At 40.8% G+C, this 24,358-nt stretch overlaps 1 protein-coding gene across 2 annotated transcripts in view; it reads right to left on the bottom strand.

The window, feature by feature from the left end:
- Positions 1 to 112: 112 nt before the first annotated feature.
- The window catches only part of PAMR1 (peptidase domain containing associated with muscle regeneration 1), a 59,403-nt gene continuing 35,157 nt past the window's right edge, over positions 113 to 24,358 (bottom strand). Inside the window, exons 7-12 of one of the 2 annotated variants that reach the window (XM_040601838.1) lie at positions 11,017 to 11,187; positions 8,122 to 8,334; positions 6,476 to 6,542; positions 4,097 to 4,329; positions 2,409 to 2,704; positions 113 to 1,160 (exon numbers count right to left, since the gene is read on the bottom strand). In XM_040601838.1, the coding sequence (XP_040457772.1) occupies positions 624 to 1,160; positions 2,409 to 2,704; positions 4,097 to 4,329; positions 6,476 to 6,542; positions 8,122 to 8,334; positions 11,017 to 11,187 (1,517 nt within the window). In that variant the 3' untranslated portion in view covers positions 113 to 623. The remainder of the gene's footprint in view (positions 1,161 to 2,408; positions 2,705 to 4,096; positions 4,330 to 6,475; positions 6,543 to 8,121; positions 8,335 to 11,016; positions 11,188 to 24,358) is intronic. The other variant, XM_040601839.1, reaches the window with a different exon arrangement.

Below are 24,358 nucleotides of genomic sequence, written 5' to 3'. Positions count from 1 at the left end.
GAGTCCCAAGTGAGAATCACTTGCAAACAGACAAGGGCAGTAGAGAGTCACTGGAGTTTGACACCGGTAAAGCAACAAGGCATCTAAATAATGTCAGACTTGGATATGTAGGTTAAAAAAACAAACCATAGTTTATTTAAATGTGTAAAGTACTTGGGAGGGAAAAAGATTACATGGTACTATGGCAATACAGACAGCACAAACTGTAACAAGCTCATCCATCATAATGAATACACACTACTCTTTCCAGCCTCCTAATCTGCTCAGATCTTTGGGAGAGGCTTGCCATCGGTTTCTCTAGGGGACTCCACACTACACAGTAATTTCAGTCAGAATTTTCTGTCCTGTTCCTGTATGTCAGACTCAGGAGCAGAGCATCATCCTCCCACCAGGGGAGGCAGGTGAAATATGGCAAAACCTCTCATGCACTAAGACCATCTGTCAAGGGTTAAGTAAAAGTAGCCTGATGGAGCATCTGATCTCAGGACAAATTGCCAGGCTGTCTGCTGTCTGCCTTAACCTTATCCAAGATGTGGCTCATCACTGGGATGAGAAGCCTAAAGCAGCAGAGACTGAGAGAGATATTATGATAGTTATAAAATGCCATTTCCAGACACAGCTTTTTATTTCAGGTTCTTCTCAATCCAGTCTTTGAAGGGAAGAGCTTTGGTGTAGCCACTGTAGAGTTCTAGGCTGCAAGTTTTGTCATAACCCCAGCTCACTAATCCCATCAGGTGCCATCTTAGCTCAGGAGATGCTTTTCCTGGCAAAGTTATGGCTGCAATCCCACCAGTTTCAGCAGGGCAGATATTAGAAAAGTCTGCGTGGTCCTGTTTGGCACAGAACATGCTATCAGTGATGCTGATTTGTATCCCATTATCTTCATACTGTTGCTCACACAACAGTGAATCCACCATCCGAACAGTTCCCATGCGGATTGTGTCATTCTTGTATCCGGGATCTTTAATGTCAGCCAATACCTTCCAGCCGGTAACCACTATTTTTAAATCCTCTGTGGATGAAGTCAAGTCATGAGAAGATGACAAGCAAATGGGTTGAACACGGCTGCTGATTCTGGCTTTGTCCAAGAGTTTTATGATAGCTATGTCAGAATCAAGTAATATAGGATCATAATTGGGATGCACTATGATGGCAGAAATCTGGGGAGGAAACAGAGCAGGAAGAATTGTAGAGTTACAGCAATGGCAAGCCAGCAGAACTCTTTCCGTGCTACTATAATACATATTTATTCCACATACTTCTCCTCTACCCCCACTCCCAAAATGTTCTTTCCCCATAGTGCTCACTCAAATGAGAAACATACAAAGAGATCAAGCATCTTCTAAGGTTTTTTGGCTTGGATTTCAGGACATTTTTTATTGCATGAAACTCTCCCTAATAAAAAGCAGTGAAGGATATTTTCAGCAGAATGGGGAGTTCGAGTGCAGATCAAATTTTTCCACTGTTTACCGACAAGATTTCACCTGCCTTGTCAACTTCAGCCTGTAGCATGTGAAGTGGGGTGGGGGAGCTGTGAATTAAAATGTTGTCTTCTTGTTGAAATTCAACCATCTTCCCACCAAAAAAGAATACTAGCAATACATTACATAATGTTGGGGCCAAACTTTTAATGCTGGTCACTTTGATGAAATGCTGCAAGACTGTATAGGATTCTTATAAGGAAATACTGTAAAAGATATTTCCTTAGAGGAAAAGTCTGAAAAAGCTGGAATTAGAGAAACTAAAAAGGGGGGTAACGTGAGGTGTGTGTGATCAAATTAACTATGATTTCTTAGATAAAATCCATTAACTCACAACCACACACACTCCAAGAGGAGACACACACAGAGCCAAAATTGATGTATTTCTCCTCATTTTGACTTCAACCTTTCCAGTCCAACTTGAGAAAAACAAACCACTCTGGTCAGCTTGAGGCGCTATTTTTGAGTCAGACATAAACTTCTTTTGAGTTTAGAGCTATACAGCCTTGGGGCTGAGATGTGAAATGTGCTCATGTCATCAAACCAGGATCTAAAGCACAAGTGTTTCCCTTGTAAATTATGCTAATCACTTTTGACAGTAGCTGGCATCTCCTCTACTTTTTTCTGGAAATATCACTCAAGACATTATAGCCCATGGAACCTGAACTATTTTCTTAGCGATATGTGTCAGGGATGAACATATCAGTTGGACAGTGTCAGGGGAATTTAATGAACTACAGCAAGTGCCCTCCTTGTGCCATGAAAGTTCAGTCAGATATGCATTTGATATCTTTAGATATGCATTTGAAAGAGCAGTGTGTAAAACAATATATTGGTCACAGGATAACCTTTTTCTCCCCATACAAGATGGAAGTGATCAGCATCTGTCTGTACTCATCATTTTCTGCTCCCAGCAGACTTACTCACCCGCAGGTTCTGGATGGTCTTTTCATCCCTGTCATCATCTCTGTAGAATTTCCCCAGAACCACCTTGAGCTCTGCTGTCTTGAGCACAATGGTCTTGCCCAGATCAGTGACGCAGTGAGCTGCCACCACCACAGTGCGCTCGTTCACCAGGGCCCCGCTGCAGATAAGGATCCAGGCCCCTTTTCGGAGGCTGTTTTCCTTCACCCTGTTGGCCGTCCGATAGATTGCTGCTTGCCAAGGCCACCTGGTAGAGGTCACCGTCTTCTGAAGGGTGACGTTTTCTGCTTTTCCACAGACTGAGGAAACAAGAATGAGTAGCATCTTTTCCCCACCAAAAAATCTGAATATCACTCTTGATTCCTGCTTAGAATGTGCTAAAATCCTAAAATGCAATGGTTAGCATGACTGACAGCTTTCTAATTAACCTCTGTCTCCAACTTGCAAAATTATAAGAGTATTTTATACAGCTTTAAAAAAAATATTTTTTTTCAATTTTTCCATTATTATCTGCATTACTGGCTGAAGTAGGAATGTGGATTTAGCACCTGAGCTGGTGAATTTTCATGACAACCTTATCAAGCTGCACTACAATGAGATAACGGCATAAAAAAATGGAAAGAACACCCCAGATTCTTGCTTATAATAAAACACCATAAAGACAGCAGTGCACTAAAACTTGCCCCAGGAAGTCACAGAGTAATTGTGGGGTCTTCTAGAACTGACCTTTGCACAGACGAGTTCATGCCTATGAGAATAGACTTGTCTTGCAACAAGAACCTTGAAGCAAATGCACCTAAATCAACAGCTATCCTAGGAAAAAGAAAAAGCACTGCCTTGTAGGAATATATTACCTAGGCTTAGACCCGGGGTGAAATCTCCTGTATTAGGAAAGGTTTCCTTCAGTTGAAAAAGTTACATCATGTGGTCACATTTTTTAGTCTCTCTCTTAGGACATATTTTTTTTTTCCCCTGGGATGTAGTGTGTGCATGCCCATAGTGACAAGGATTGAATGCAATACTTATCAGTACATGAGATCACCTCAAAGCAAAACCATAAGCAAGAAATTTACAATTTTCTTGAAGTTAGGATCTACTTTTCACGGTTTGCCTGAAGTCAGTAGTGGGTTGTACCAAATCTTGGGGTGTTCCTACCCTGAATTACTCTGTGCACTAGCTCTGGTTAAGATTTTACCTGGACTTACAGTTTGCAATATGAACCCTCCCTCAGCAGGTTATATTAAAGGAAGAAGAGCCTCTTTAAAATGCAGGCTCTCCATTCTATTGGAATCATCATTAAATTTTGATGGTTTTGTCAGCTGGGTGCCAAAGTATAGACATCAAAGAAAAATCACATTTGCAGTAAATAATTCTAGGAAAACATGAAGTGATAGTAGGAAAATATTTTCAAATCGGGAAAGAAACTCACTACACCTTTTGCTCAATAAAAAAGCAGGAAAATTAATGGCAAATTGCAGTGATGAAACCTTGATTCCTTTACCATCAACTGCACAAGTTCTACTGGTGGATAAAAAGAGCCATATATCCTCCAAGCTTTATTTCTCCAATCTGCCAGCTGGTAGCATAGGCAGCCTGCACTGCTGGGACTCTCTAATTATCTAAGATGAATACACGTCCTGTTCCCCCACCCACCCAGAAATGGGTGCATTTATTTTCCCTTGGAGACTCACTTGGAATACACACAGGGGCTCTCCCACTCCATTTTCCTGTCTTCAGACAAGTCCTCCTGCTGCTACCCAGGCGGCGGTAGAAAGGAGAAATGCACTCATACTGAAGCTGAGTGTGCAGATGCTGGTACCCTGGGGGCAGGTCCCCAAATGGCAGTGCTGACTTCTTGGTTGGATAGATTTCAAGCTTTTGCTTGCTGAATGCAGATGAGTAAAGTTGATGCAAAGGTGTTTCCCTGTTTCAAGTCACAAAGAACACAAGCTAATAATAATATAAAAGCAGTGATTACCATAACTTTATCACCAGCTGTGTTAAGTATCATTTAAAAGCACATGAAGTTTGCTTCTGAAAGAATAAGCAAAAATATCATTCCAACATAGTGTAGCAATACTCCCATTTACATCCCAGCTATTTTATTTACATATATATATATATGTACCCATATAAAAAAAAAACCCACATATTTTTAATTTTTATAAATTTTCTATTTGTGTCTCTTTCATTTTACAGTTTCTGGATAGCAACCAGTTGCCTCTGAATGTGGAACAGTTTTTGACATTCACAAAAGGACTGGAATACCATGTTTTTAAATAAAGAAATTACACTGGAACTTGGCATTGCCGTAATTAACTCTCACTAGAGAGGAGCTAGGCACATCTTTTCTCTAGTGAAGATTTTAATAGGCAGTATTAGGAATCAATTCAGATTAAATCATGTTGATAAAGTTGCTTGATTTAGCAATTAACTGAGATAATTGCCTCACCACAGAGATTTCATAATTGCAATAATCACTAAGCTTCCGTTTAGAAATTGTACTGATTAGCTGAAACATGGCACATAATTAAAAAAATAAATATACGCACCAGCCTAGATATCGACCATAAGCTTGACTACAGACATACTTATATCTTCATCACTTAAAAGGTGTCCCTTGTTCTAATGGTTAAAAGCACATATCTACAGAAAAAACTATTTACATCTGAAAAATTCATCAGGACATTAATTTCCCCTGAGATTTCTGGTACTGCCTGCATCCAGAAAAGCCATAAGAATGTTTTTTTTCACACGGTAATTCCATTTTTGATCACAGAGAGATACAAACAGCCTCCATCATATAGAATCTGTGAGGCGATACATAACAGCACTCAAGGAAATTAAAGTTACTAGAAACAAGAGCAATGGCAAGTTTCTTGTATTTTGGAAGAAGGGCGAGAGCTGCTGTGGTCATACTTAGACTGTTAGGGTCCCATTTCTTACTCACATGTGACCTTGCAATATTGCATAATCCACACTTCGCCTCACTGTTTATCTATGAAATGGAGAGTCTGCTTCAAGGGATAAAAACAGTCCATGAACATGAGATGCCATCATGCTGCTATGGAGGTGGAGGCATGTATGCACTTTCATATAGCTAGTGTTAATATCTGAAATGTTTAGCATAAAAAGATGTGTGTTCAAAAGTAAATTGAGAAATTTAAGCAAGAAAAATCCCCTGATGGCTACTAAGGTCTCCTGATGGCTTCTCAGGGCCATCTCTACAATCACACATCACAGAGCTGGAGAGTGGGAGAGTATTTGGGATGTATGTGCTTGCCCTGATCCTATAGTCTTCTCTAGGTGTCTGCTACTGGGCATTGCCATAGACAGGATATGGCTTGAGTTGGACTTTTATTCTGACCTGGTATGGCGGTTCTTAAGAAAAAAGACGAGGACAGCTCTTGCACTGCATCTAAAAATAAATGAATGATGTACTGCAAAAAAAAAAAAAAATATCTGAAATCAGAAATTACTACTTGAACAAAAATGAACCTGAACATTGCAGCATAACTAATTCAGATTTGGTTTATTTCAAGAAATCAGCAGAAGGGTAAGCCCAGACAGGGTGTGATCTTTCATTCCCTCCTCCCCTCCTATTCTACTTCCTCCTTTCCCCCATGCCCACCCCAAACACAACTTTATATCGATTGTGCTATGTTGCTTTGGATGGTGAAACTTAATGTGAGCAGATTACATTGCTATACCCCCTTCTCTCCTTGTGCTCTCCCTACTCATTTCTTCACTACGAAAGCACGTGTTTATTTTAAGATATCATTAGCCCCAAGGAACTGTTCTCATAGCCTATCACAAGCTTGCAAGCCTAATTCTGGCATCATCTGATAGTTTGGACATATCTAACTGTGCATTTCTTCCTGGATGCCTCCAGCAGCTTGCCAGCCTACGCTTAATCAGACCTCCTCTTCCAGCAGCTCTCATTGCTCAGTTATCAGTGGAGTCGCAGGAACGGCTGCTCAGGCAGGCTAAACACACAGGGTGGAAAGGAGAGGAGGGGAAAAGCAATCACATTTTTTCTTTAAACTGTAGTTGAGATATTGCATTCTCACCTTGACTGAACCTGCATTGGAAGCACTTTCTGTCTCACCAGGTCAGAGATCTTTGGCTCTCTGCAGGCTAGAAAAAATATAATGTTGCACAGTACTTTTCCACATTCACAGCTCAAGTGTTACGGTTCATATACATTTCTACTTTTTCCTCTCACTAGCTATAGTGGACTGGATTAAGAAAAGAGGCAGTAAGTTAGGTGCATTAAAATAAAGATAGGCCCTAAAACCTAAAGCCTTGGAAAAATGCTTCCACACAGATCTCCAAATTTATCCCATTTACAATGGTGGAAGCAACAGATCATCTTCTGCACTGGCACTCTCAGCCATGGATGAAGATTTGTCCATCATTGTATCTGAATGCCAGTTTACACTACTGCAGCTGATGGTTTGGAATCTGAGCAAACTTTTGCAATAATGGAACTATATAAAAAATACTTAATTTCAATCTGTGTAGCCACACACAGCTAATCCCCAGGACTCAGCATACAGAGAAGGGCTGCAGGATGTTACAGACTTCTGAGAGTCTGTTTGGTTGTGCACCCATGGAAGGAGCTGGAGACTGATTCAAAGGAACATCTCAGAGTTACCTGAATATGCATAAAATAACAGAAGGGAGATCCAGGATTTCTGATTTTGCATATTCAGTTTATTTACTTTAAGCAAGCTTTATCAGTTCAAATAATTCAGCCAGGATCTCCTTCCTGCTGCACACAGTGGGAAAAAAGGAATCTTGCAGGATGGATTTTATCTGTATGCCTGAGCACTTGTATTCTGTGGAATTTAACAATATCTAGTTCTTTGTGATGACCTTTATGTCACTATCAAAATTAACATCAATAAAGATGCTCTCCAGAAATTATCATCAATAAAGATGCTTTCACAGGTGATTATGTGCTTCAGGAAGAGAGTATTTCCATCTAAAATAACAGAATAAAGCAAATTCCCAGGGGACAGACATATTTCCTTATATTATCATTACTTCAATTAAAAAAAAATCCATTAAAATATATGTCAAACAATTGCTTTGGGAAAATGAATTTGGCAGTTCCCCAGCCCAAATTCATTCATCCATTCAGGGTTTCAGACACACTTAGAGTAGCTCCAGGTCAACAGCGTAATTCCCTTTCTAGCAAAGGATTTAAAGATGTGTTTCAGTGTTTTGATGAATACAGATAGTTTAGGCATGTCCTCAAGTGGTTTTCTGAACCAAACCTTCAAGGCTGCAATCTACAGGCTTGGTCTTTTACACTCATGACTGGTCCCTGATTTAAAATGATTGTGAGAGGACAGCTGGGCCCTATGACAGCAACTCTGATGAGACAATTATTTCCTTCTATTTCAATTCCCTCCTGATCTTCTTTGATTTTGACCTTATGCAGGTTTGATCATAGAATGAGGGTAATAGGGGTCTTAAGGCACATTTCTTTCCGTGTCTAAAGATGGAAACATCTTCTGGAATCACTGGCATCTTCTCTAGCTGACTTTAACAGCCAGTATAGCTGGCAAACTAAAAATCTCAGTATCAAGTGTCAGTCAGATGGCTTATTCTTAGCAAAAATAGTTGGTGAGTGTAAATTATATAAATCAAATTCCAGTAAAACCACAGCAGCTTTGGTGAGTTGCGGTAATAAAAGAACATAAACTACCTTTAATGCAGATGGGCTGCTTCCCTGACCATTCTCCATCGTCTTGGCAGGTCCTCAGTTCATTCCCACTAAGAACATACGAGTTGTTACAAAAGAAAGCAATGACTGTGCCAATTTTTGCATAGCGTCCATTCAAGAGCCCAGTGTCTTCTACTACTCTTCTGTAGCCATTGAGTGGGCCACCAGGATCTGAGCAGTTTTTTTCATCTAGAACTAATGATAGGGGGGAAAAATAGTAACCATTTTATCAGGTTCACAGCATTATTTTCACCCATCAGATTGCTTGGCATTTCATTCAGATGTTACTACACAATCTACACTTTGTGAAATTTCCCTTTTCAAGACCTGTCTGGGATCTCTGTCTTCAAAAAGATCAAATATTAAAGAAAGAAGTGATAATATACAGATATCTGCTTATAACACACACTTTAATCTTCACTGAAAGCATAAGATTCTCAAATCGTTAGAAAGACCTTAAAATGTAGCTGACAAGCCTGAAACAGAACCTTGACTTTACATGATGTTAATGTCTCATTAACATTAACAGGGCTACTTCAAGATCATAAAAGGATGCACTTAAACTATTTGCAGGAAACAGGCCCTTGGTATTCCTTTCCCATTTTCCCATTTCTTCACTGGATTTGGATAATAAAACTAGACTACTTAATTTTACTTTTATGTTTGCTTGCATTTTGGCTTCTTAGCATTGAAAGAGAGATCTCAATAACCCAGGGAAATACAGGAAATCAAGGGGAACATATATATATATATATATATATATATATATATATATATATATATATATATATACACTAAAAATTTACTATAGAAAGATTACTCATGCTAGGTTCTGCCTACAGAACCCCTTCTGCTTCCTCCTTCCCGATATTTTCCCCTTCTTTTTATTTGTTGTGTTTTTTTCTCTCAATAAACTTTAACTTTTGGCATAAATCAGGACGACAGTACTCCCTATGTGATGGTAATAAATGGTTTCCCCTGTGTTTTTAACCCCTCTGCCTTCTTTATTTAGCAGCTGAAAAGGTACTTTTTTTTCCTTTGGATTTCAACTCAGTTTTCTTGTCAGGCTGACAGTATCATGGAATTCTGTTTAATTCCTCTGCCTGGTGTCTCATTGCGTGATAACCAGTGAACACCTAGTTTAGACAGCTAGTGTTGGTGCTGCTCTGCTTATGCAAGGCTGAGAAACTAACACATATCAAGTGACCAGAAATGACCTCTTCATGTCACTGCTTCAGACTGGGATGAAGCTTCACTTCCGAAAAGCACCAACAATAACAAAGCACTTAAACATTTACCTAAATCCCTGTGAAATCAGCACAGTAACAGTGCAGAGGTATGGCCCTGTCCTGTTGCCATATCCTCATGTCACCAGACAGAGCCAAGCTCAGCAAAGCATGTAAGCACACAGCTAACTGTAACAGTACAAGTTCCATGAAGGGCATGTTTTTAACACTGAGTATATAATTCAAGCTAGGCATATATTTCAGTGCTTTCTTCAACAACACTGGATTTTAGCATACGCTGAAGGTTATATATGTACTTAAATACTTTTCCATGTGAGTCATATTCAGTAAATAAAGAAGACATCTGAACTTCCTCTCAGCCAGGAGGACGGGAGAAGCGGAGTCCTGTCTCCTTTTAAATTGGCTCCATTTTTCTTTTCTGTACCTTACAAGCTCTCTAACTTGTGAACCACAAGTGACTGATAACTTGATAGCAGGTAAAGACTAGAGGGAATCACCCACAGTACAATGCTTTATTTGCAAGTTGCTTTCTGTACTGTTATCTAGCCTACAGGCATCATCTGATGAGCAGAGTCCATGTTTCAAAATGTGCCTAAGCTTGACCAAGGCCTTCTCTTATTTCATTCTCTGCCTATTAGTAACTTCAACAGAAATTCTCTTGTTCCCAAACTCAGGGTTATGGCTTTTTTCATGTATTAAAAACAAAGAGAAAACATCTGGGAAGGAGAGACCCAAATTACACCATCTAGCACTTCAGTAACAGTCAAGTTTAGAGACAGATCTTTAGCCAGGGACATCATGGAGCAGGGACTTATCACAATCCTGATATTACATTTACTGCAACTGGAGACATTCTCTCCGGACAGAATGCCTATTCCTTCCTCTTTCAGATGAAATTATATACTGCTGTTTCACAACACTGACCTGGCCCCCTCCCACCCCTCCCGTCCCCGTTCCCCCCCCCCCCCCCCCCCCCCCGCCGCCACCCCCCGTACATTTTTTGCCACAATACACTTGTAAAAGAACTTTTCCAATTGATAAAAAATATTCTGGAATATGGAAATAAAATTGTGCAATACAAAACAACTAACTAAATAAAAAGTCTCTTTAGATGAGAAGAAGGGGCTTGGAATTTGAATGGTAGGCATGCCAACTTGCACAGCCAGAATGAATGGAAGTTTCTCTTTCATCAATTTTTCTCTAGCATGGGAATTCTGTTGAAATTAGTCTTCATGCAGTAAGCCCCTAATCACTGCCACAGCGTGCACCAGACTTGTGCAGAGAAGGTATCAGAGGTACATAGTGCTGGAAGTAGCTATACAGTGTTGCACTATGTCCCTCACTTGGTTTTGGTCAGACATTTTGTCTCTGTGTAAGAAGGATATATGCCTGAAGTCTTTGAGGAAATTATTTTTCAGTAATTTGATGTTTCAATCAGATCTTTATACAAGTAAGTCTTGCAAGCTTGGGCTCCAGCAGAATAAAATAAGAATCCCTTATCAGGAAGACAAAAGAACATCATGTTAAGCCATGGATCTACCAAATTTCAAGTGAGATTTAGATATTCTAGTTTCATGTGAATACATTGGCCAAAATATTTGATAACAATCAAAACTTAAAGTGACCTTACCACATTCAGGATGCTGTGTTGACCAAATCCCATCAAGCTGACAGTAGGCAACACGGCTGCCTTTTAAGCTGTAACCTGCGTTGCACTTGAAGTAAACCTGGGCCCCGTATTTAAAGTCATCTCCTTCCACAATACCATGAGCGGGAGCACCTGGAGTCCTACACATCACCACTGACAGTTCAGATATTTCAAAAAAATCCACTTTATTACAAAAACAGGACTGTGTTAGGATAATTCTTTATTTAGAACATTGAAAAACCAATTAAAATGGGCACAGGAGTCAAAATGACAAGACAGGTATATGCTGATCTTTAGAAAGTTGTATAGATGTCAGTTCTATGCACACTTACATATATGCCACTTTTTCAAAACATATCTAGATCCATTCATTTCAATGGGATTACTCAGAAATGTGAAGTGATCGTGTGCATAAGTGTTTGTATCCTTAGGGTTCATTTGCTCTAATTGTTAGTATTTGAAGCACTCACCATCTTAACAGGGGTTTTGAGTTAACTACCATGCTTGGTCAAGAAAAAATTTAGACCCTTAAAAGCCTTAAGGCTTTTAATTTTTTATTTCAAATTCTTCTTTCCATTTTTATATAATTATTCAGATAACCTTACTAGAAATATTAAAGCATCATTATCTGTGTAGATAAAATGTTATCATAATGACATTAAAAAGGAACCCTGATATTTACCAAACTGTGATATTTACCCTTTCCACAGGGTTTGCTCTATTGGGAAAATGCTTACAGACAATGGTCTGTTTAACTACTGCAAGTAGTAAATATTAGATTAAACACCGTAAGCAAGAAATTCTGGTATCAAACCAGCCATACTACATCAGAACAAAGGTCCATCCAGCACAGAAACCTGTCTTCAACAGTGGTAAATGGTAGATTTGATGGAAGGAATATAAAAACAGAGCAAGCATATAGAATACTTTCCTGGCATATTCTGGCAGCATTCAGTAATCTGGGGTCAAGGACTACCTGACTACAATGGTATGTTTAGTATAACATACCCTGGTGATTTTTATTTTTTTTAAATTAATTTCTCTGAGTACTGACTAAACTCAGCTACATACTTGGTGTTCACAATGTCCTGTGGCAACGAGTTCTACAGACTGTTTTATATGAAAAATACACTGCTTTATTTGGTTTGGTTTCTAGCCTGCCACCTGATAATTTTGTTTGATGCTCTGCTTTCTCTGTTACGAGAGACAGAAAACATCCTTGCCCTACTCACTTTCTCCAAGTCACTTTTTAAGACTATGTAGAAATTATATGCATTCTGTATGTAGATATTACAACAATGTAGGAAACACAGTTTTTAGTGTCTACATCGTTATCCATCTCTCTGTGTGTCTCTGGCTTTGTCTGGCCATTCATTGTGGAAAAACTGTATCGGAAAGGATTCAGTGCAAGATTTAGATAGGTGTATGGGGTTTTTGCCTAGGAGCTGTGGTACTCCACTGAAGATAGATGAATGCTAAAGAGATCATCCCTAATTTACCCTTTTAGAATTTGGCTTTTTCTGTTTTGCCTTGTAGCTAGGGGCATACTAACCTACAGCCAAATTTTTGTCCTTCCACTTCCATAGGAAAAACTTTTCTAAGGCCTCATCCTGTAATCCTTGAACAGAACATACATGAATGCATCTATTTATATGGATTGTGCACCATCCAATTATTCACATAAGGAAGAAATTCTTGAGCAACAGTCTTAAAGTAGCAGCATTTGCAAGAACAAGTCTCCACAGAAATTCCCCTCCGTTTACAAATTACTACAAACATCAAACAATGAGTTGGCAGAATAATTTGTGCACTAGTAAGCACAAGTCTTGGATTAAACTGTCTAACATTTAAGCATTATAGGAGGGCCCAGACTCTCTGCTCCACATCAAAACGCATCCAGTTAGGGGAGCTCAACATCTCCTCTTGGCTGCAAGTGTTCCGCATCAGTGTCATCTTTAGTGAAAAAATAAAGATAAAAATTCAACAAGATTCATTCATAGCTCTTCACAATTCTCATGTGAAATATAGGCACGCATACATATACATGTATTTATAGGTGCATATGTGTATACACAAACCCATACATTAGTGAAAGAGAAATAATGGGAGCATAGATTTTCTAGGTGTTTTAAATTCTCAGAACACTTGTCTTCCCAGTCATGTTCTTTGTATTCACAGCCACTCCCTCCATAGCTTTCTTTCAACAGCAATTCATTTCACTACATTTATATTTCTCTTCCAATGTAAAGTCACACTCAGCTTGTCAAATGAGAAAAGATGGCTATAAACATCTATGCACCACTCGGTGTTCTCCTTTTTACCATAAATACAGGTTTTGTGTTTTGCTTGTGGTCCAGTTCAGTTCTGCAGAACAAATGTTTTGGTGCTTTTGTGTTCTAGATCCATCATGGAAAAAATGTCACCAAGATACCCTTACTTTTTTTTCCACAAACTGTAAGTATTCATTCTTCTTCAGTCTCCTAAGTGATTAAGATATCTAGTTTCTAGTCCTTTTGATTTGCTGTGGTTGCCAGACTTTCTCTAGATTCTGTATCTTAGTGTGACCCAGCTGGAATAACTCCGGTTTTATTTATGATGTAGATTCAGTGTTTCGTGGACAGATTCCTTTAGTACTGGAACTATGGCCTAGAGTAGAGGATATGGAGGCAGAAGGTCATGAGATCTAATCATAGCTATGAAACTACGGCCAGGGGTAAGTTGCTTCATCTGCTGTATCTAACAAATGGGAGCACCCCTTTCCTCACAGGGATGTTAGAAACATTAGCTCATACCCACTTGTGTCACAGAGTCACCATGGTGTTTCTCTGATGGCAAAACAACTAAGTATTATTAATAGACGTGTCCCTTTTGTTACCCACGCCTTTATCTACTGGTTGCTTGTTCTCTTGTTACACGGGATCTTCCCTCATGGTCTGTCCTGCTCTTTAAACTTTGCCACTGGAGGCACAGCCACTCATTTTATTTTTTCTTTGGAAGATTTTGTAACTTCATTCTTTCTCTCTACAAATTAAATGTGGGCTTGAATCTTGAGATAGATGTTCCCTGCCTCTCAGTACCACAGCTGAGCTCTCTGTTTTCAGATGTATCATCTAGCCCAAAAATCACATACGGTTACTCTAGTACCTGCCTCTACTGCTTTGGTTTGAGCTCTATAGCTTTTTTGCTCTTCAGTTTGACTTGCCTTTTGTCCCTTTCACCTAATATGCTTCAGGCAGCTCTTCTGCACCTTTTCCCATTACTTGTGAACACCTCAGGCAATGGAGTTTTGAACAGTTACTGTGAAGGGAATGCTAGTCTCTGTGTGCTTCAACCAATTCTCTCTCATCTTTTTGTGGATAGCTTCCCATCAGGATTGTGAATCTGACTGGTTCTTACATCTTTCAGAACGTGCAGTATATTCCATTGAATTTTAGGACAGCCTCCTTTGTTTGAGGTATTTTACTGAAGCCTTTCAACATTCTCTCCTGGTGTAAGACTATATCCAACTCTCCAATAGAGGTTTCTCAGAATTCAAAAAGAAGGGAAAAGAACATTTTGTAAATGTCATTCATTCCTAGTTCTGCCCCCTTACCCTCTGGATAAACACACTAGCCATAAAATCCAGCCACCTGAGCTGACCCAATTCCCTTCAGTTTCTCAGCTCTCTAAGACATTTGATATGATCTCAGTTTCCCTTGCCTAGGCGTGATGGGCCTGATCCTGCCATCTGTTGGGTATTTCTGAGTGTCAGTCCTCCTCTGGACAGTCCAGCTTTCAGAGTCATGTGGGCTGGATCCCCTTCACAGCCCTCACCCACCCACAGCCATCCCCATACCACCTTGTATCCACACCGAGCTATACCTGTGCCTGGTCTAGCCTGACTGCTAGAGCAGGGACTGGTCTGTGAGCTGCTGGACAACACTTCCTTGGGAAGCAGGTCATAGACTGGCCAGGAGCACTCCACGAGCTTGAACCATTCCCAGGCCACTAGCTAGACTGCTCTGCTCCACATGAAATAAATGATTCCTACTGCCCTGTCAGTCTGGCTTCCTACCTTCAAGGTGTCTTAGACACATGTCATTTGTGCTGTGTTTGGCTATACCATTACTTGTCCATGGCAAAACGAGAGAGGAAGGAGTAGGAATATCTGACTTTATAACCCATGGGAGGACTTTCTTACTGACACAGTAGTGGTTAAAGAAAGAATTGGCATCCACAGGTCTTATCCTACTTAAAGGCCTTATCAACATTTCCCTAGTGTTAGTGCAATGCCCTCTGAACAGCAGTCACTGCCCAGCTTTTCGTGAGATTAATACCTTACCTTTTCAATCAATGCACTTTGCAAAGCAGGCAGAAAAAGAAGCAAAAGACAAGGTAGAGAGCTTCAGACAGAATTACATGTGAAATGTACCATGAGTCAGTATACTCACCCCAAACTATAAAGTTTGAGACAACCTTGCCAAAATGAAACCAAGAGTGTCAGGATTTCAGGTTGCAGTGCTCGGTCTCTGCACCTTTCTCTCCACAAACAGAAGACCAAAGCTACCAGGAACTCAGAAAACGGATTAGGTGGCTGCAAATTCTACTGTGCGATGGTAATGGACAGCTAAATATGAAAGACATTTATTCAAGGTCTGCCCAAAAAAATATGAGCAACCCAGAGACTCCCAATCTTCATGCTATGATGTCATCACACCTATAAAGATTCTGGTGAATTTATATCTAGAAAACAATAGGAAAACTGGAGCGATTTCAGAGAAAGGTGAAACTAATGTTAGGGGAATGCAATCTTCAGAGTGACTAAGAGCTAAGAATGACCACCCTGGTTATGCAAAAGCTAAAAACTACAATAATCTAAAAGCTAAAACCAGAAAGGATACTGTAAAATGCTTAAAGGAAGATGAAGAGATATATTCAGGCAAGATAAAATTCAGAACAGGAGAATTCTTACTCAAGAAAACCTATACAAAAGTCTCCTTGCCAAATATTTGAAAGGCATAATAGGAAGAAAGGCCAGGTTGGGTGGGGCTTTGAGAAACCTGGTCTAGTGGAAGGCGTTGGAACTAGGTGATCTCTAAGGTCTCTTCGAAGCCAAACCAATCTATGACTCTATGATTCTATGTAAGTGGAAATGATACATCTCAACATTTGAAAATTGAAGCTTTGAACAGACTTTGGAGAGAACAGGGTGGCACTAGCAAGCCCATTATGAGCTGCGAGGTTTTCTTGGTTTAATTTTTCCATATTTTACTACACAACATGTTCCTGGGAAGTTCCACAACTAATCCATACAGGCATATAGGTAACCCTTGTCACTTTAGGGTCTGAGGTGAGTTTTGGCCTGGTACAGTTCATAAGAAAGCAAAGTAGGAAGGTATAAGACAAGGTGGCTACAGACACCTCTGGCAAAAATGCTCAGCCATGACAGCCCAGTTGTTAGGGAGAGAATAAAAAACAGACATGCTGCAAGTGTCTACATAACTCACAGATTCCCGATAAAACTTAGTACCCTTCTTGCCTCTCACTTTGGTGTCTCGGAAAAAAGAAAACAATACTGCTGTCCCAGATGAAACACTAAAATGGCTCCAAGTTTCACAGAAAACTTTCTGCAATCTGAGAAAAACTAGACTAGAGGAACAGTAAGTTCCTGAATTTTTAAGTAAAATGTTCCATTATTAATAATAACAGTGCAAATTCCTCTCCCTTTTAAATTATATGTAAGAGATATTCCTCAGATCTGAATTATCTGCCATTTAGAAATATTTTTCATGCTCATTTTATCACCACTGAGATAAATTAGATGATCTCTTGAGCTACATTTTTCTCTCTTCAATGTCCTTCACATCCTGCCTGATGGAATTATCATTTTGTCCCAGGGTCCCTTTATTAAATGAACACCGTTTTTTTCTGCTGCCTTCCTCTCACCCACTTCCTTGTTAAATAATATAAACCCCCTCACACATATCATACATTATCTCTAAATTCTGCACAACCTTTCAATAATATATTACATTCCTAAAATAAATCTCATTTCTCATTGCTGGTACTGATAAAAGGTTTACATTTCCATTTTTGTCCCCCCTGAAATATTAGGTGTAAGCTCTTGTAATTGTATGGAGTTTTGTTCTTAATTTGCTACAGGTTTTTTTAATACTGCTACTTCTAAAGAAATTTATCTTGTTGCATATTCCCAGGTCAGAGTCTGGCTTTCAGGCTGACCTGTGCTAATGTATATAGCACATTTTGACCATCTAGTAGTGGCTCTGGGGAACATTTTTCTATGTACTTGTAATATTGCTTTTGCATAAGGTGTGCTGGCATGCTTAGTGAAGGCCAAACACTGAAAATGGCCACAGAAACTGCACTTGGTAACAAGTAGGGGAGTAGAGCAGCTTCTGCTGTTATGCATCCTAGCATATGTCTTCTTCAGCGAGACAGTGAGCTATGAACTTGCTTTGGGACCCCGGGTGCCACCATCCTAACCAAACCAGTCTAATGACTGTCAGAGGAAGCCTGATAGAGACTGAAACTGAAGAAATGTAAATGGCTATCCTCAGAAAGAGGACTTTTTTTTCAGGAGAACGCCTAAATGACATTCTTTCCTTCAGTGAATGCTATCATGATCCAGCATACCGCTAAAAGCCACAGCAGCCCCTGAGCCAGAGGGACGCTGTGCAGGGAACCTCAGCATCAGGATTTTGGATCCTGAGCTTTGAGGTTTCCTGGCTCCACAGCAGTGGCTGGCAAGTGCTCTGGAGCCAGAGAACCTGTAAACCCCAGAAAGCACAGCTCCAAATTATTGTTGCTGGAGGGAGCATGACATGCAGAATACGTGGAAGTGATTGTTTTTTCTCTCTGATTAAGGAAACAATAACTTTAAAAAAATCCATCAGAAAATATAAATTTCATTGAAAATTTACTGCTATGAAACCATTCTAACAGAAAACTCCCAGCTGGCTCTACCGACATGCACTTCATGTAGCTCACTGATATGCAGTCACTGCCTATGGTCAAGCCTGCTGAAGTCAGTAGTGGTAAATCCCATTACCTCTGACTTTTGGCCTGCCAGTCTCTGATTTGATCAAATTATTTTTCTTGGTTTAACTTTTGTTTTGAGGGGAAGTCTTATTACATGACTACCTAAGTATCATTATACAACAGTTCTTAAAGTTTATAATCTCTGTATTTCCAAAGGTTTTATAAAATTAGTGTCTGTCTGTGTCTTACTGCTGAGGAAGCTATAGCATGGAGACACCAAGTGATTTAGCTGAAGGCAAACAGCAGGTGAACAGCAGAGCTAGGAACAGTACTGTTATCTCCTAATATTCTTACTATGTTTACTTCTAAACTGACCCAGCTTTGTGCAGAAATCAGCATTAAATAATTATACCATTATGTAATCCACACATTATTCTCAGCAGCAATGTTTTGTACAAAAGTGGTGGAGCCATATGGGCAAAACACAGGAGTTAAGGGGGGAACTGGCAATGAACAGCTTAGCAGTTACTGCTGGGTATTGTGAAACCCTTTGCAAGGTCCTGTGAGTAAAGAGCTTTTCTGAATTCAGACTTAACAGAATTTGTTGTCTTCACTCAGACCTTATTTCCTAATCTTGGCCCATGACTATGTCAGCCCATGCAAATCTCTGATACCATTTATTCCTACACTCATCCCTTCTCTCCCCAGTGTGCACCCACAAGGTGAGGACACCCCAGGTTCTCACAGGGTTTGCTGGCAGAAAAGAACTGACATGGGGGAGGACTCAGATGGCTCTCCTGAGACATCATCCCTCTGCAGCTTGGCATAGCTGCCCAGAGACGGTTAATGCCTAACACATAAACCCACAGAGACTAACTTTAGCCAAAAGCATAAGGACATTGGCTGTCAGAACATTTTTGGAATGGCTGTGTCCTCAAGGAGGGAATGAGGTAAGGGATTTCTGGAGGCCGTGACTCAGAGTGCTCAGCAGAACTGCTTTTTTATTCCTTTTCATAAGCAGTGAGCAGGGCTTTCAAGCAAACATATGAGTTTGGCAATGGATTTGATGAAATAGCCTGTCAGCATCGGGAGGCATCAGGCCATCCCGCCATCCTGAGGCAACGTGGCTCTGCACTCTCCTCTTCCCAGGGCTGCCAGACCTCAATGTGTCAGGTCACACACACTACAGGGCAGGAGCTCTGACTCCAGGCTTCTGCTTTATGAGTCCCAGCATTCTTGTCGGGCTCCTGTCTGCCTTCAAGATTATCTGCATGCTGGGATCATGGGCACATCATAAGCCTGCTGATAGCAACACTGGATTCATGAGGCCCTGCAACGCCTCATAGAGCAAGCCGTGTAAGTAGTAGTGGGAGCATCCTCCCTGTGACACTGCTGACACTCTTCCTGAGGCTGCAATCATTTCAGCACAGGCCTTTTTCCTACAAGGAGCAAAATTCACAGTGATGGCACTTAAGCTCAGAAAAGAGCCTGACATCTTCTGATGCTGCTCTCGAGATCACCTCTCAGCTCAAGCTTTCCTGAATAAATGGCAGCAAATACTGTGGGATCCACCGTAAGGACATTAACTTTCTTCCCACCTCTCCTACACTGGAAAGCACTGCTGACTAGGAAGCAACACACTGACAAGCATGCTGCCCAGCTGTTCTCCAGACCCTGGCAAGAGCTGGAACAAGAGCAGGAGCGGCTTGATGTCATTAGCTTTCCTATGTGATCATCATTCTCCCCCACAGCAGGAGCAGACTGCTGGGAGCTGAAACGCTCCAGAAGACAGGTGGCCTTGGTCAGGACTCCCTGAATGAAATGCTTTCCAGGGGTGGTGTGTGTTCACACGGGCCATGTCTGAGGGGGATGGTGATGTCTAGCATGCTTGCTTGTCTTCTTTGTTGCTCTTTAGAACTTTTACTTTTTGGAGCTGCCAGGCTTTGCATTTTAGGTGAAAAAAAAAAGTGTTGTTGCAACTTGTACAACCAGAAATTAGAAGGAGGTGAGCAAGGAAAGATAAGAGTCCTAAGGTTTAGGTTGCAAATTATTTTTTTTTAAAGCAAGACTCTCAAAGCAGAGAACAAATACATGCAAACACTGCAGCAGATTCGGTACAGGAAAGGGCAAGGAAACCACTGTGATAAAAAGGTGTTCACAGTGGTAGCAGTGTTTTCTGGAATAAGGAAACTCTTGGACCTCAAAGAATGAGGATGCTCTGAACAGCTACAGCCACACACCCAAGCACCACTGCTCTGCTTGATCATGCCTGTCACCAGAGACTCAGCAACAAGTGGGTGAGGCTTTAGGTGATGGTCTGAGAGGTACCTCCAGCCTCTACGTTATCACAGGCACTTTATTTGGCAAGGCTAAGATACTAACAGCCAGCTCCACAAAGGCACCCACGTTGTGATTTCAGTAGCTAAAAGAGCAAATAGGTGCCTAAATGTCACTTAGGAACTGGCCTTCAGTATCAAATACAAGTCCTGCAGGGGTAACAAGGATTATTCCCCAAAAGCACCTCCCTGCATTGCAATAGCTTCCATTCAGGTTGCTAGAAAGGGAGGATTTTGGATAAACCATCTCTGCCCTCACTTGTATTTCAAAAGAAAGGAAACTCCCCACCCTCCTTCATGCCTCTTGTGATGCCCCAGGACACATTCTCCCAGCTCCATCCCCAGCTGCAGCCACAGCTCATGCAGAAATGCTGGGACAGAGAATTCAACATAAGGATTTTTGGCCTTAATTTATCCCCCATGAAAGAGTCTTAGAAGTTCAAATCTCTTTGCATTGTTACTTTTTGCCAGTCCTCACATCAATCCTGGAAATACCAAAGGAAATCATAACAAGAGCAGCTGATCAGCCAGCCCCAAGGACCAGAGATAGTAGATTTCCAGTTCTTCTCTCTGGGCCTCTTTGCTTTGCACTGGTTCCACCAACTAGGAATAATTACACAAAACTATGACGTAATCTCTACTGAAATCCAAATCTTTTCATTCCCTTCCAGCCAATTGGAACTCCCCACTGATGTTTTCCAGCTCCCTGCGTCTGTGAATGGGACCGTATCCATGTGAAAATATGCTTGGATCACCCACTGTGATTTATTCATCCGGAGGCAATTTGGAGGTTGTTGCTTACAATTAGCCACTTGATCTTTATCAGCATTGTTCTTAGCCCTTAGAAAGCTGTGTCTCTGGATACAACCTTTCCGGTATGGTACTTGGATGGCCTATTTAATTATACAACTGGACCTGTTTGTGCATGGGATACTGGAGTGAGTGAAATTCTAACGATCCTTAATATTCACTTTCTCTATCAGTGGCAAGAACTAATATTTAGAATAAGTTCCCCAATGTGTCCCTTGGAAAACATCACAGTATCACAGTGTAGAAGAGAGCACTATCTGCTCAGAGGGAAGATTGTAGGGCAACAGAGAAGCTGGTACGCTCACTATTATACTAAATTACAAAGGATAGTAAATCATCTTGAGGTGTTTCATTTTGGAGATGTCAGCTAAACAGGGACAAAGCCAAGCAATGCTTGATGGAAAAGACCCTCTAAAGAAATGTTTATTGCTTTGAAACAATGTTTGTGCATGTGCATTAACTGTACCAGGAAAATACCATTTAATAATACAGATTTACCCTAGCATAGCTGACAGTTTATTTAGTATTTTGCAGGGATCTGAGCTGGATTTCAGACAGAAAAGTAGATGTGGCATTGCCTGTTTAAGAAAAAGAGATGGAAATTACCAAGTGTTGAGATGAGAGTGTAGGGAAAAAGAAAATGAAGGGAACTAAAAAGCAGGAGAGTACTAAGGAAGTAGCAGGGCAATTTGGTTGGCTGTGAAATGCAATTCCTGAGCTCCTGAAGAAACCAAAGAGGAGTATGGGAGCCATAAGAAAGAGCAAGTGGGATACTGCCTGGTTGTTTGTGTCGTCATTCCTACTGCCTGGGGCCATTCTGCCTTGGCAGTGTCTTGTATCAGCTGCAAACAGCATGTAAGACAGTGAAATCATGCCCATGAGCACAACAAAGGGAAGTGTGTAAGGTAGCTTGCCTCAGAGATGTTTGAGTTCAAAATCCTCAAGGAGGAACAAAGCCTTTGAATGAACTTTAGGGGGAAAAGAATTAAACTGTCAGTGTTTAAGCACGCTGGTTATTCCAGCAAACTTCTGAAGTAGCTTTAAGGTTACCCCAGAGCACTGCAAGAGCATGCAGTTGGTACACTTGCCCCCCAGAAGCTACGAACAGTGTATCAGTAGTCTTAAAAGAGGACAAGAGGCAGAGACCCCAAAACTGTAATCTGCTCTGGGCCATCCTTTTATTTCTTCTAGCTCTAGCTAAGAGGCAGAAAACATCTCCATCAACAATTTTTTACCTGTATACCAGCCCACTGCCAACTGTGACCTTTGCAAAAGGTGGGGGCAAGCCTAAAGTGTGCCAGTGATGCAGACTGGGTTTTTTGGCCTGCATGCAGTTACTGTGTGCTGAAGAGCTGATTTATGCCATACATTAGAGCAGACCTGTCAGGAAGACTTAGTCTCCTAAGTGATTCAGTGATTAAATGCCAGGGAGAAGTCTCTTTGTCCCATACAGTGTGCCAAGAATACCTGTCATGTTGCTTGGTCCAACATGTGCTTCTGCAACACTGATTGATCCTTCCACATGGTGAGTCATACCAGGGAGAATAATGTGGATGGTTTTATCTCTAAGGCATGTTAGCAGACTGAGGAAAAAGCTCAGGATTGTTTTGAGGTAGGGCAAGAGGAAATTCCCTATGAATCCATTTAATGTGGTTTAGAAATACACCTCTTTTCCTATGGCGGGCCAGTCCTTGGATGGATTATGTTGATAAAGAGATAATTTCTGATTCATTTAGATGATAGGGCTATGCTCTGGACAGAATACCATGGGGTTTTACCAGCCATGTTTCACTTTCGGAATAACTAAAAACAAATGGCTAGCTAATGAACACTGAGAAAATAACAAAGGGATAAGAAGAGTTGTCAATAAAGCAGATGTGCTGTCTCTTTCAGCCTTGCTGTCAGCTACACTTACTCACTGGTGTTTCAAAACCCTATAAAAACATTATGAGATCAAACATTGCTAAATGGCATGAGCAACTTCCTCCCAGAGAGAGCATGATTTGCCCAATCCAACAGCTGTATTGACAAAGCAAAAGGAAAGAGAAGTCCTAGGGATCAGTTTTCTGCAGGCTGATTCACAAGCAGCAGTTGTTTAGTGATTATTTCAAATGTTTGTGCGAATTTCCATCCTGAGCCATCAACCTCACTTTTCTTTTAGGTGTTTCCATCCTATGGGGCATCTTGGCTGTTTCTGTAACAGGAGCCAGACAGCTTCAGTTTATTACCCAGTGAATTAAAACAACTCGAAATTGATGTTAGGTTACCTTAAAGCACCAGACATAATATTTGATGGTTTGCCAGTTGCTGTGTGAACAGTACCAGCATCCTTCTAAGTAAGGGAGAAACCTCCAAGAAATATACTGAAGTGAAAACTAGGAGCAGAAATCTCTGCCTCCATGTCAAGAGAAGCCCTTTGAACATACACACTAGGCACTAAACAACACAGATCTTGCCTCATAAACACATGATTCTCCTGGAAAGGAGTATACTGTGGGGCAGTATCGGGCAGCAAGGATAACATACTAGCAAACGTCTAGCCAGCGTCACAATGTTCTTCTGATCAGCTCAGAACAACAGAAGGCATTATGCCATCAGAACTGAACTTTGAAGGTGACTTACTAAAAACCTCCCTGAGGACTGCAGTACTATTCTCTTACCTGTCTTTGCAGAGACACGTGGGTCAATGAAGCTTCCTGTATGACTGCACTGGCCCTGTCTTCACTGCAGGATTATCTCACCCTGTCTGAACTAACTGTCCTTCTTAACAGTCTTGCCCATAAAGAGCAGTTTAACCAAGTAACAGTGCTCAAGGCACAAGTAGTGATACTACATTACTTCTCAGAGGGAGTCCTAGGAAGGTTCTGAAGAACAAGGTTCTGAAGAGCATCCTGCCTGTGATCACACTACAGATTGCTATATGACACACTAAAGGGTGGTGCTGGTCTAAGCTTTAGCCTGTAACCCCTAATGGGTCTGCAAAACCTGAGAACTGCCAAATTCCAGTTACTGATTTTTGTTAGTATGTGGGTCTCAAGGCAGGTGAATCCTTGGATTGTGGTAGTTAAAGATGGCCGCTAGCCTTTACTCCTTAGCAGTTCCAGGTATATATGGTTTTGACAACAGGAGGAGTTCTTATTTCCCACCCTATACATGCAAGCCTAGAGGGAGGACAGTAGAAATGTGATGGATACAGTGTG

This window comes from Falco naumanni, chromosome 7 (assembly GCF_017639655.2).
Source record: "Falco naumanni isolate bFalNau1 chromosome 7, bFalNau1.pat, whole genome shotgun sequence".
Taxonomy (NCBI): Eukaryota; Metazoa; Chordata; class Aves; order Falconiformes; family Falconidae; genus Falco; species Falco naumanni.
Note: the sequence above shows the minus strand (reverse complement) of the source record. Positions and strands in the feature narration are given on the sequence as shown.